At 38.7% G+C, this 13,778-nt stretch overlaps 1 protein-coding gene across 5 annotated transcripts in view; it reads left to right on the top strand.

Annotated features, from left to right (window-relative positions):
* EFNB2 (ephrin B2) overlaps positions 1 to 13,778 on the top strand; it is a 48,208-nt gene that overhangs the window by 16,011 nt on the left and 18,419 nt on the right. For 4 of the 5 annotated variants that reach the window (XR_003092836.1, XM_025197852.1, XM_006018603.3 and 1 more), the window contains exon 2: positions 7,736 to 8,019. Coding sequence is in view for 4 of the 5 variants with exons in the window: in XM_025197852.1 (XP_025053637.1) it covers positions 7,736 to 8,019 (284 nt within the window). In the remaining variant the exon portion in view is untranslated. Of the gene's footprint in view, positions 1 to 4,164; positions 4,221 to 4,834; positions 4,953 to 7,735; positions 8,020 to 13,778 lie in introns of those variants that run through there. The other variant, XM_006018605.3, reaches the window with a different exon arrangement.

Raw genomic sequence — 13,778 nt, 5'->3', positions numbered from 1 at the left:
AATGACGTTCACCCCATGTTTAAAGGCTTTGGAAAAAAGATGTACTAAAAAAAAAAAAAAAAAAAAATCCTTCTGGAAATACTGCATCACAGGGTTAAGGGGAGAGCAGAGCTTCTAAAGCATGTCTGTTAAAAAGGTGAATTGTGAATAGGAGAGTATAAGAGATGCTGGGGCTGGCTGAGTGGAAAAGAATCCACTGAGTACTCAGTTACAGGCTCCAGTTGCTAAAATCCCCTGCCTAGGAAGCACGGAGGATCAATGGCCATTGTTTCAGTCTGTAGTAGCTGTAAAGGGGCTGGGCTACACTACTTCTAGTATTATGGATTGTTTCCCTTCAAGATCTTTAATCTGAAGTCATTGCCTTAAAAGAACCAGATTTTTTTTAACATGGTTAAACAATCTAACTTCCTAAAATTTTCAGGAAGGTGAATTCAGTGCCAGAGTATACCCAGTTCATAAGCATTTTTGTCATCAAGGAGCACATGATATTTGCAACCTCTCTGATCTTGCAGTGTAAAACTGCTTTGTGTGTGTGACCCCAAAGATGCTGGCCTGCCTAGGAGCTCTTTTCCAACACACTGCACACATTTCCATCTGAATGAAAAAGAGGTACTCAAGAGGTGAGGAAGGGGTGAGCAGGCACTGCACAGTCCAGTGCAGTATACAGAATAGGTACTATTTTGGGAATAGGAGTTTGTGTTGAATGCCGCATTTGAATAGTTTGTAATGTAAGAATCTATAAGGAGCGTCTGGGCCTAAAAGTTGTTGGTTGGGGGTTTTTTTACTTTAATAAATGTGGAATGTAAAAGCCCTACCTTTAGGAGTGTGCACTGCAGTATCTTAGTTTTTTATTTTTAATTGATTTTTGGCATAACTATGATGATGATGTCTTTAGGGCTCCGATCTGGAAACCCCAGCTGCAGCAATCTTAGTTCACACGAAGAGTCCCATTAAAATAAGTGAGACTTCTTGAATGAGGGGAAAAACATCCTTATACTAGTGAGGGTTTGGTAGATCCCTCAGAGTTGGGTTGGTGAGGTGGTGATTTTCAAAAACAGGCTTTTAAAATTTCGGTGTCAGACCTTGCTAGTAGTTGTAATACTCTTTCCTGTCAATGTAATACTATAAAGCTAGCTTCCAGATCACGTTTTAAATCCATTTTAGTAAAATGAAATGGAATGCATTCCTTGATTTTTTTCTTCCCCCACCCTCCTCCCAAAATTATAATTCTATTAAGCCAATTCAGTCATCACATACTTTTGATGTTAAATCCAGTCAGAGGTAATTTGTATTTTAGGATTAGTTAAAAAAAAAAAAAAAAAAAAGTGACTGTTCTGTTTTTAGCTGGAGTCCATGTGAGTTCTGAGATGGGAATTTTCATGAAAAAGTAAAGGTAAAAATTAGTTGCCAAGGCTGATGGGTCTGACTCTGATCTCTGTGGCAAAAATCTCAGTAATTTAAACAGGGGTGTGGCTAGACTCATAACTACTGCTTCTGAAAATGCATAGATCAAACTTCTAAGAAGACATACAGTACATCCCTGATGACATTCTTTGGTTTGAAAGGGACTAAGTATGTGATGTAAATCTTACATTGCTGTACAGAATTGAAAATTGCTTCTGTAGAACCTGGACCTACTCATTTGAGGGTTAATTTTACACTATACTGAGGGTCATACTGACTGAGTTGGGCCATTGGTGCTTGATCTCAAATTCATTAAAGCCAAAGTTTTTCCACTGACTTCCTTGGACTTTGGATCAGAACTCTGGAACTTTTACACTGCTTAAATATTTTCTCCTACAGATAAAAGGATATGTAAAATACTATATCTTTTTTTTCTGCAAAAGCAAGATAGTGAATATATAATGGCCCTTGCTGTTAGTAGGGACAAGTGATTCTTTTGCCTGCTGGAATTTGTAGTTTTACAAGTAAAATAGCCACGTCTAACAGACTTTGCTATTAGTATTCATGACATTACCTTAATGAAACTTCACAATGAGTAGCTTTTTAGTCAGATTGGTAGTTAAACTTCATAAAATTAAGTAGCTAGGAGTCTTTAACAGAAGACTTCATATTGCATTCTTAAGAAACATCTTGATTGTTCACATTTTTAGGGTTATTTTTATCACATTAATTTCAGACTAAATGTCTACACCAATCAGTTCAGGAGCACAGAAATTTGGCATTGTTTCCTCAGTTACATATTTTCAAGGGTCTGGCAAGTACTAGCGTGCTTTCTATAATTGCATTTGTTTAAACATTAGTGGGACATCATGAAGGCTAAGAGTATGTACAGTTTCCCAGGTTGGTAAAAGCACAGCAGTACGCATTTTTGGCATCGGGATTAATTAATACAGTCCCTCTAGTCAAGGGAGATGAATTCATATTTTACAACTTCAGAGTGAGGCCACTGAGTGAAGACTTGTTTTTGTTTTTCAATGAAAAATTCATCTTAAAGATATACGTCTGATCCTAGTAAGACTTAATATGCAGAAGTAGGGCATGTTTGTCATCTTATACTTATGGAAACAGTCCTATATAATTCAACAGAGGTGAATTCAGTAGATTTCCATGTGAAAAAATGAAATGAGTCTGAATGGGAATTCTCTTGCATCAAACTTTAAATTCTATAGGACTTTAACTGGTAGGGAATATTAACGCCATGCTTTTTAGAAACCTGTTGGGGTTTAAAGTGGATACATGAAGTCTAGTGTAGATAATTGCTGTAACAGCAATAGGAGTGGGGAATGGACTTATTTTCATTCTAGTTCTTTTATCCCCCCTTCTCTTTCTCCCCCTCCCTTATGACTATAATAAAATAACAGGGTTTTTTTTGAGAATGTGACACCATTTTCCCAAAGAAACTAACAAACAGCAATGGAGCTGGTTTTAGGTCAAGTTGAATGACTAGTTTTAACAATGCGTGGCATTAGGGTCTGAAGGCTTTTGAACAGACACTTGGTCACCAATGGAATGGCACTGTTGACATGAGTATGCCTTCTGAGAGAGTATATTACTTTGAATGTACAATTTTTTACTTGTATGTTTTCTATTCACTTTCCCAGGGTACATATCCGGATTGTTATTTTGGAGTAGATTCTTTACCAAACTGCTTCCTTGCTGGTATATAGGAGATGTACACCAGTCCTTTCCCCTAAAGATTAATCTAAAATGGGGGAACCCTAGTCAGAGCTTCTGGTACAAGGGACGTTGCCAAGAGGGTGTTTCAGGCAATCATTGGAAAGATCTGTTGAGACACCAGGCAGCTACTTGCTATGACTAGGCACAGACCTTGAAAAAGCCTGAGGCAGAATCAAAGTTATGCAGAGAAAGGCTCCTTTGTCCCTTGGTCCTTTCCATGCCTGCACACCTATGTTTGTATTCTCAGAAAAAATTCTCTGTTCCCATAGACTTTAATCAAAGCTGGATCTATCTTCTATTTTGTGTATGCATGTGTGAGAAGTACAGAATATTTATTTGTACTGTTGTACTTCCCTGATAGATTAACAGAAGTAGCCTGTGCTTGAATTCACCAGCAGTAACAACTCTGCAGTGAACGTTGGCAGCTGGAAGACAGCATTTTATGACTCTAGGATCTGTATTAATCCTCTAAGCCTCCTAGTGTGCACCTCTGCTCTAGAATTTGCCCCAAATGAATCAGACGTAATTAATGTATCCTTGCTGTGAGGCTCCAGACTATAATCTTTAGTGTAACACATGCCATTGGCACTACTGATTTGGCATCATTCGTGGGATTCAGGAGACTTTCTGATCCTCCCTATTAGTTTCACTTCTGTGTGAAATAAGGTTTTTCATTAGTGGAAGGCACCTTCTAATGCACACCTTTCAAAGCACTTCCAGGAAACTTGGATGGGTTTTGTATGTGTGAATGTCTTAACACTGCAGCTAGCTAGCTACTACCTTTAATTGGCCTCCAACACTGAATGTTATTGTTAGAACCGGAGCATGAATACATCTTTTTTTGGCTTTATATTCAAAGATGCAATCCTACACACACTGGACCAGGGCTGAATTTAACGTAGTGTGCATAAATCTTGACAGTAGTAGTTACAGAAGTAAAAATATTGCTGGCTAAAATCAGCTAACCTATAGCAAGACTGAATATAGTCCACTTTTTTTTATAGGTTCAGGCCAAGTTTTTAACAAGTTGTTATGCTCTAAATTCTACTTGGGGTAAAATGTCTGAGTCTTCAAAAGTGGTGAGTACCTAAGTGGGAGTCTTTGGGTACCTGATACTTCTGAAACTCAGATGATTTACTTTGGAGGCTAAATGAATGCACCCAGAGTCTATGTTTACACTTGTGTTTTGCAACCTTAACCTAACTCTTAATATTACTGAGTAACAACTGCTCTTAGCTATGGGTTACTGTAAGTTTCTGTGGTGGAACTGAAATGCATGAGGTGAAGCTCTTAATCTTTTACTGTCTCCACCCATACATATAATTTACTGTTGCAAGGAAAACAAGGAAACAGCATGACAAATTTTCCTTATAAAAAGGTTACAGTCAAAGCCACAAACTGTGGGGAAAGATTTCAACACGGGCAAGCTCTCAATGCAATCCTTTAACTTTCAGTCCCTTTCTTTTTCTTTTCTTTTATTCTTTTTTTACGTCAACAATGTTAAGGGCTAAAAGCACAAAAATTGGAGTGGAATCAAAATTGTCAGGTTTAAACTTTAGACTATGGGGAATGGATTGCTTCTGCTGTAGCAGCTAACCTGTGCATCCAGTTAGAGCTCTTGTAACTTGCATTTAAGCTTTTACATGTTAATTCTGGGCTGTTATTTAACCCTTCTTTCCTGTGCCTACTCCAGGGGTGCTCAACCTCCGCCCTATGGTGCCATTAGTATCCAGCCCACGGATCAAGAAGTTTTGCAGCAGGAGAACGGTGGCAGTAAATACCCTCCTCTGCTGCCAAATCCCTCGCAGCAGGTTGGGGCCAAGTGATGCTTCTTCCCCCTGCCACTGGCTGAATGAGACTGGTCCATGGCCCCTCTCCCCAGTGGGGCTGGGCCATGCCCCCTCCTTTCCCCTCCGTGGGTCCAGGTTGGAGCCGGGATGCCCCTTGCTCCCCTCTGTGCAGCCAGATGAGTCCCTGCTGCAACTATCCCATGCTAGATTGGGACCCAGCCCACAGACACGCTGGGCACTGCCCATCCAGCCTGCTGGCTGAAAAGGTTGAGCACCATGGGTCTATTGCATTCTGTTCTACTCTAAACTATTTATTTCTGTAATAAGAATGTTTCCCATCTTGTAGCTATTTCTAAATGGAAATTACCCTGCTGTATTGACCGTGGGCTCTGTTCTGCCTGTCGTTTGCACTCACCAGTCCTGTTGGCTCTACTTCTCCCCCACTGCATGAGAAATTTAGGATAGTCTTCAAGAAGCCTTTGGCTTTATATTTCAGAGAGGTGTAAATCATAGCATAATGATAAATGATAAGTGGGCCTGCTTCTAAGCTGCTAAATGTTACATCTGTGCCCAGGCTACATGCCAACTCAAACTGGTTTCTTAAGGGGGCCCAGTCCTGCAAACCTGTCTGTGTATTAAGAATTCCCATTAATTGCAGTGGAACTCGGGACTGGAAGCAGGCCTCTGTCCTGGTACACAAGCAGGAGGGAAAATTAATTTTCACCCCCTGCCAAAAGAGTTTAGCCAGCCTCTGTGGTAGGAAAGTACCAATACCACCTCTATCACTACTACTTCCCTTTCCTATGCAGAGGTTAGCAACTCTCTCTTAGTGTGCGTACAGATGCTGGCTACTCCAGAGGCAAGGAGGAGGTAGGGCAGTTTTGCTGTCAAGGAGTCCATGAAGCCCCTCCCCTTCTCCACAACCCCCCCCCCCTCCCCCCCCCCCCCCCCCCAAAAAAAAAAAGTGTTGTACCAGCTGTTTGGGTTTTTTTTCCCTTCATGCCTTCAAACTTGGGGAGGCAGTGCAGCTCCACAATGTCCTTTATTACATGGCTTGCCTAGGCAGAATGACTAGGCTCAGCTTTTGTAATGCTGAAATTAAACTGCACAAGAGAGGAGCACAGTGAATTATACATCAACATGCACTTTTCTTGCCATAACACTGCATTGTTTTTTTCCTAAATCTGTAATTACATTTCTTTGTCCTGCTACATGCTGCTTCACAACAAATATAAATCTTACACAGGCTCTGTGAGGGAATATAATCCCACTCATTAGGTACAAATCCATAAACTCACGTTGTGTAGGACCAGGCAATTGCAAATTACAGGTTTGAAATTTGGGGCGTCACTACTTTTTAGTTAGTAAGTTCTGATCCAATAATATGGCTGGCTGGCTGGCTAGCTAGCTGGTGGCTGCCTTTAAGTAAAAGGATGGGGTATTCTAGGTTTATAGCTTTGTTCTCTGTCTTTAATATTTTAATGAGCCTGCAGGATGACTGCCTACGAATGAGCTGGATTTTCTAAGTGTGTTGTTTAATGTTAGCACTTGGATAAGGATGTTCATTAGGAAGCCATTGTTTCAGGTTTTCAGAGCAATTCTCCATTAAGAAATATCTTTCTGCAGTAGGGCTGGCAGGCAGGAGAAAGAGGAAAGGGAGGCTTTTAGCTGTAGGCAATAGAGGATATTGTATCAGTAGCTCCAGTTCTAAAGGCCTGCTTCTAGGCATTAATTGGAGCAAATACATCTTAAGAAAAAAGATTAGCAAAGAAGTGCCCCAGCTTTTGTCCTTGCAAGAATAGGACTCTTCGTTTGATGGCTGAATCAATATTACAACTAATTATTTTTTAGTTTTCCTTTATGGGTTTCTAAAAACCTTTCTGTTGTTGCATTTTTGACTGATGAGGGACTAATTATAATAAGTGATTTGAAAGGTTCTGGATGAAACTTGTCTGTTAGTTAATGCCAATAGAAAATGTCTAATGGCAGGACAAAAGTGTGCCAGTACTGTTGTGGTTCCCTGAAATGTGTACAAGTGTTTCATCAGTACTGACAGAAGTGCCTGTTAAAGAAAATGGTGGAGCTTTGACTTGCAATACAAAAATAAACTTCTTGTTAAGTTATGAAAAACCATGTTGTTGACAGGGTGGTGCTGAGGCGGGAGAAGTCATTATAGTAAAGCTAATTGCTTTACTGTATTTTGGGGGTGGGGTGCAGTGTTAGCAGTAGAATATGAGCTCTTTGGTAGAATAACTGCCTTTTTTTTGTTCTTGGTTTGTACAGCAACTGATATGGTGGATTCCTGGTCCATTGCCAAAGCTTCCTAGGGACTACCTTAATTCAAACACTAATAATTAATATGTTAATAAATCCAAAGACCTAAAGTATCCTCTGCCTTACATTGGTGCACAGGATGTGAAAGAAATCTTACTCCTAAACGCAAGGTTAGGGACATTTAAACAGAGTAGAGAAGCAAGATCTTGACCCTTTCTATTTGCACTGGCGGTTGATGTTGCCTAACTGTATGAGGAAGCTCTGGGAAATGAGACAGTGCCTTCATGAATCCCTGAATGTGGATACTGCTTATAAAAACCCAGTTGGAGCCAATCTGGCTCCAATTTTCCAAAATCAAAATAAATATCCTGTTGCTTTCAAATTGTCAGGCATAGGCAAAGACAGTTTACTCACTGTATTATTTTGCTTTGGATAATGTATTGTTCCTTTCTGCCCACTGCAGTTGCCATTTTTCTGAATCTGTGTTTATCTATTGTCTCATGTTTCCCCTTTTCTCCTGGTTCTTTTAGATTCCTTCCTGGACAAGGACTGGTACTATATCCACAGATAGGAGACAAACTGGATATTATATGCCCAAAGCTGGACTCTAAAACTGTTGGCCAGTATGAGTATTATAAGGTCTACATGGTTGATAAAGACCAAGCAGATAGCTGCACTATTAAAAAGGACAACACTCCTCTACTCAACTGTGCCAAGCCAGATCAAGATGTTAAATTTACCATCAAGTTTCAGGAGTTCAGCCCTAATCTGTGGGGCCTGGAATTTCAGAGAAAGAAAGATTATTACATCATATGTAAGTGGAAAAACAACATTTGTTTATTTTTTCTTCTTGTGTATGTGTGATCTATACCCATAAGAAGTCAAATGAGTTTGTATTTCTTTTGCATTTCTGTTTAAAATATATTTTCTTGGTTGCTTGTTTTCATCATGTGTGACATCTGTAGGGTCTCCTGTCTCTTCCTCAGGCTTGTATAGAACCAATATAGATTGTACAGTTATGCTTGAAAGGGGCTTCTCACACCTGCTTTGTATATCTGTTAAGGCCAGGTTGTGATACCCTTGCTCATGCTGAAGAGAATTTCAGAACATGAGAAATTCCACTGAGGTCAGTGGAGCTGCTTGTCAGTTTATATACTTCTAATTGAGTAAAGCTATTTGTATCTGGCCCCAGACAAATCTTAATCAAGATTGACCTATATCCTTAGCTGATATAAAATCAGATAGCTCAATTGACTTCCAATATACACTAGCTGAGTATTTGGCCCTGTAATATTTAGGCTAGAATATCTCAGTCAATCAAAGCCTTGGAGACATTCCATCTTTGGAAGAATTAAGCAGGAGTGTAGGAGTTAGTGTTATATGTTTCCTGCAGCTAATACATCTTGCTTCCTTCTATCTTGTTTTAGGTTTATTTTTTAAAAATGGGATCCCTGAGAAGTCTTGGTTTTTTTTCGGGGGGAGGGGGGTTTGTGGATTTTTACTGCTCTTCATATTTATTAATCTAAAATAAGTAAAAATCATTTAAACATACAAAAGCAAGAAAACTGAGAGTTAAGTTGAGGATGTTAACATGGAAGTAATTGTATGAAATCGACTTGCCATTTACATAAATATATGGACTCTCTCTTGTAATATACAATATGTGCTAAGATCACCCAAACATGTAACAATTCAGTGTAATATATCTGTATCTCAAAAAGGATTAAATGGCAAATATGGGTGACTTTGAAACTGCCGTCTAAAATATTAGCTAGATAATATCTTCCACCATGGAGTCAGTGTAGGTATAACCCTACTCCTGTCATACTTAACCTAGGCAAAGCTTTCCCTGAAAGCCAGTGAGTTTCATCTCAGTAAATTACAGAATCCGGCACGGATACAGTTGCCAGTAATCCTAATGAAAATGCTTAAATGAAAAATGCCTGTGCGCTCAAATAGCCAAATCTAAAATTGAAATATTGCAGTTATTTAATGCTGCTTTGACAAAAAGCCACAGCAGATCACCTGTAGTAGAATAAATGGCACCATTGTTATGACCTTGAGAATTATGGGCACAAATGGAACTTCCCAACAGACTGTCAGTTCTGTCATGAGTCATTTTCCCTGGAAAATTATTGGGAAGGACTCACTTTTGTTGTTTTTGTATAATTATTTTAATTATAAACAATGGGACTTAATAGATGCTGCATTTCCTGGAGGATTATTGCATTCTTTGGGTAGCAGAACCTGCTCAGCCTTTAGACTTGTACCTTAGGAGTCACTGTAGACCTGGAATATTGTCTTACTGCTTCTGTGTCTGCCGTGAGTACTGCTTACTGTGGTATTGACAAAAGACCAAGTTGGTATTATGCTGGCTGTGCCCTTAAGCACTGTAAGCTTGATTATTTTTTTTCAGATGTGCCGAACACACCCAGCTGAAGCAGTGGGACCTGGCAAGTTCCATAGTTTGGAAAATTAAGAATCCTGCCTTCTTCCTCAGTGATTCAAAAGAAAGGCAGTGAGCCTGACCTTGTGTCTCATTGATACCAGGTTTATGTCAGTGCAACTCTACATAAAACTATAGCTGTAGCTGCTCCTGACTTATACTGCTGTAGGTACAGATTCAGGTGGAACTTAGAAGAACAAAAATAGGATCTGTCTTGAAATCCTGCTGAGCTGACTTCTGTTCTACAGTTTTGTTTTGTTTTTTTGTTTCCTACTTGGAGGGGTTGTATTACAGGGCCAAGAACTCAAGAGCCAGTTGTAATAATGGCAAATTATAATATTGCCAATCCCAACCCCCCACAAAATGGTAGCTCATGATGAGCAGTATCTGGTACTAGAAGCCAGTGACTCGCCCACAACTCCATCCCAGTCTGGGATAAGGCATCAGTAGAGGAAACTCACCTCAAGAAGAGTCTAGGGACATTTTGGACAACAAGAATTGCCAGATCCAGACAGAATTTGGCAATTCCTGTCTAGAAAGCATATAATGTATAGAGTCCTAAAGGGAGAAATTTCTAGTAATAAAGGCATTTGCTGTCACTTTGGTAAATAATGTAATGCATGTTGCACATGCATACAAATCAGTGCATGAATTATTCACATGAAATCCAGATCCCTAGTCCTGCAGTTTAACAGGGCTATCTATATACCTAAAGAAGGCAGCACTGGATCTTCTGCTGCATGAAATACAAAAATGTTTTGCTGACACTTTCCTCTTCTTCTTTTATAACATGAACATGACAGTAAGTTCCCATGTGAGAGATCTGGTTTGGAAGCATTTTAGGGTGGTGTATGCAGGGTCATATGCCATTATATTTGGAGAAGTTTACTGAGAACAGTGGCTGTTGAGAGTTCACAATGGCTTGGTAGAGTTCAAATCTAGGTATTATGTCAGGCTGCTAACATTGGAGAGGCTGAAAGACATAGTAGAAGGTATATAATACCTTTGCACTAGATGTGGCAAAATTTTGTGTTCACAAAACTAAAAGGATACTTAAAAAGGCCTTGAATACCTCTTCTTGACATTCAGTTGTTCATTGGACTAACTGCAATCTAACACATCTGTGTCGGGCTAGAGGTAGAGTAAGATACTAATCGGTGTAAGAGCACTAGCATCTAGTCCAAATAGTGAATGGTGCCAGTGCTGGTATTTGGAAAAAGGACAGTGCATGGTATTGTGCATGCTGCGTAAGAGGCTGTCCTTGCTTTTGCCCGTTTTATTCTTATCAGTTCTTGGTTCCTTGGAAATTAATGGAACAGTTTTCCTGTAGCTACCTGATTTTCATTCAGCAGAGTTGGATATGGTCAAATGGAATCCGAGATGTTCATGTTACACTCTTTTATATGCAGCCATTTAGCCAGCAAGCCATAATTCCCTAAAGAAACTTTTAATTGAATTCACAGACTGAATCATTTGCTTCTATGTAAATGTCAATGGGAAGGACAAAGTTAGGCAGGAAATTGTAAATTTGAGGCCATGCAGTTGGCACTAAATCATCTCAACGTGAATTTTCTTGGGAAGTGTGGATTTGTTGGGGCATCTTCTGGATGTCCCCAAATCGCAGAAAATCTCCTTGAAATTGGGTCATTTGCAAGCCACAAGGTCTTCATGCGGTGGTACTTCTATCAGGATCATCCTTTCCCAGGCAGGGCAAACTTATTAATATGGAGCAAAAGAGCATAATATGATAAGCCATTGTATTGGAGGAAGTCTTTAAAAGGATCAAGAGAGACTCGGTGACCTCAGCAGAGCTAGGATTTCATTCAGTAGCCTTTCTCCAACTCTGACATCTTCCCCTTCAGCCATATCCACTACCCTCAACAAAACTGCAAAGCACCAGTACTGAGCTTGTGGAGAAAATGTTCTCTATAGGAGAAGAAGGGAAGTGTCTTTCTCCCTCCCTTCTCCCCCTACTCCAAATCACTTCTCTTTTGGACAAAATTCTTATTCCTCTCATCTCTTCTGTTGCATAATGTAAAGAGAGAGACATGCTCTACAGCCTAAAAGAATCTGAATATAAAGGTATAATACAGGGATCCCGGTTTTCTGATAAACCTCCCCCACCAATTTTCTGACTTTAAAAAAAGTATAGCTATATCTTTATAGCAGTTTCATTTTAATCACGGAAAAACATGGATTTGGGTTTTTTAATTGGAAAATTGGAGTGTTGTTGGTTTTTTGTTTGTTTGTTTTTTTTTATCAGAGAGAACCAGGATCCCTGATGATGATAGCCATGTTGCATGTAACTAATGCATCTTAAAAGCTGGGAAGATAAATAGTTTTCCTCCATTGAAAATGCTTGAGACCTGGGGAATGGTTACAGAATGACCCCATGAAAGTTTCCACTGAATCCCTTAGTCTGTCTGCGACCTCATTAGCTCATCTTACTGTTAGATGATCATTTGCTTTGACACGGGCAAAATGGAATATGCAGCTTTCCTTAAATGTTTTTTGTCAATTTTTTTTTTCAAGTGACCTACTTATATAATTGGCCACTGGCTTAAATTTAAAAAATATCTTTAATCTCTAGTTGATCTAAAAGGTTGGACAGGCTAGTGGTGCTAGCACTAAACAATATAATATAGTGGCTTTTAAGATCTAAATGATCGTTTTGAATCTTTAGCATTAAGTGGATTAAAAAAAATCATAAAGCTTTTATGTTCCCAGCTTGTAATTTGGTTACAATTAAAAAGCAATAACTGTCTTGGACAGAACACATTAAAATACAATACAGATTGTGCCATGAAATGTGGCCCACTTGGAAGGAGTAAATCTTTTAGTTATGGCCCAGTAGATTTGCATGAATTTTATTTTAGTATTCTAAAAAAAAACCCCTTATTTTATCAAACTTTAGCTAATCAAGTAGGCTAAGCATTCACCTCTTACAGTGTCATTCTCTGGAACATACCAACCAAGTTGCACAAGTGTTTTGAATTCTCCAAAAGAGCTGTAAAATATTTTTGGTTTAATTTTTTAACTGGCCTAAAGCTGCAAAAAAGCTTGTATCAGACATTCAATTCATTCCTATTTCACAAAGGCATTATTCATAGTTGTTAAAAATCATACGTTTGCAGCAATTTAATATAATTTGCATTTTTCCAGTAGTCAGCCTTGTGTGTTAAAAGCTAGCTTGACATGGACCATACATGAGGTACAGTTCCTCTCTCCCTTCCTCTGCCTCCTCTTTCTCAGAAACTTATGGGTAGATAAATTACCTTTAACTCTTCTTAGTGTAAAATGATATGTAAATGTCAGTCTTTGACTTAGTGGAAAGTTTTTAGGGAATACATCAGCAATACCACTTGACTCTTGCTCAATTAAATATAAATATAACTCATACAAATAATATTATTGGAGGAGAAAAAAAATCAGCGTCTGCACAGCTTCAAATTCCTACCAGTCTAAGACCTGCAGGATTAATGGAGTCATGGTCCATTGGGATTTTTGTCCCAGACCACACAGGGTTTGTAAGAGAATAAGGCTATTTTAGATTGTTGTTCTTTGTTCATATTTAGTGCCATTACCTAGGCAATACTGACAGTTTATCTCATTTAAAGCTAGACAGAGGGACTGCAGCAGGAAATCTGTAAGTACCACTTCTCTATTCCCAAGGGCAGCAAATGAAAGAACAAGATTGCTCTGATTGTTAACAGGATAGGAGCTGGTGAGAGCAACAAAAAAAAAAAAAAATTAAAAAAAAAAAAAGACTAAAACATTAAATTCAAGATGGATATGGAAGCAGACAGGAAATGAAGAATGATTACAGAGAATGGAAAAAGGAATTATTTAGGAATTACTTAGAATGAAATGGGTTTTAATATTTCTTTGGAAATCATTTAATATTTTCAGCCACTATTTACTGCAGTTTTTTAGATCACTTAAATGATTTAATAATATTGCAAATGCACATGACAAGGGCAAACAATTTTCTTCCCCTAAACTTCTTTTTTATATATTTATCTCGCATATTAACATTGAGAGAGACTTGAAACATTTAAAAAAAAGACCAAGCAACTATAGCCCTGATAGTACAAAGAATTGTGTTTTACATACATGAGAAGTCCTAC

Source organism: Alligator sinensis, unplaced genomic scaffold (genome assembly GCF_000455745.1).
Source record: "Alligator sinensis unplaced genomic scaffold, ASM45574v1 scaffold46_1, whole genome shotgun sequence".
Classification (NCBI taxonomy): domain Eukaryota; kingdom Metazoa; phylum Chordata; order Crocodylia; family Alligatoridae; genus Alligator; species Alligator sinensis.
Note: the sequence above shows the minus strand (reverse complement) of the source record. Positions and strands in the feature narration are given on the sequence as shown.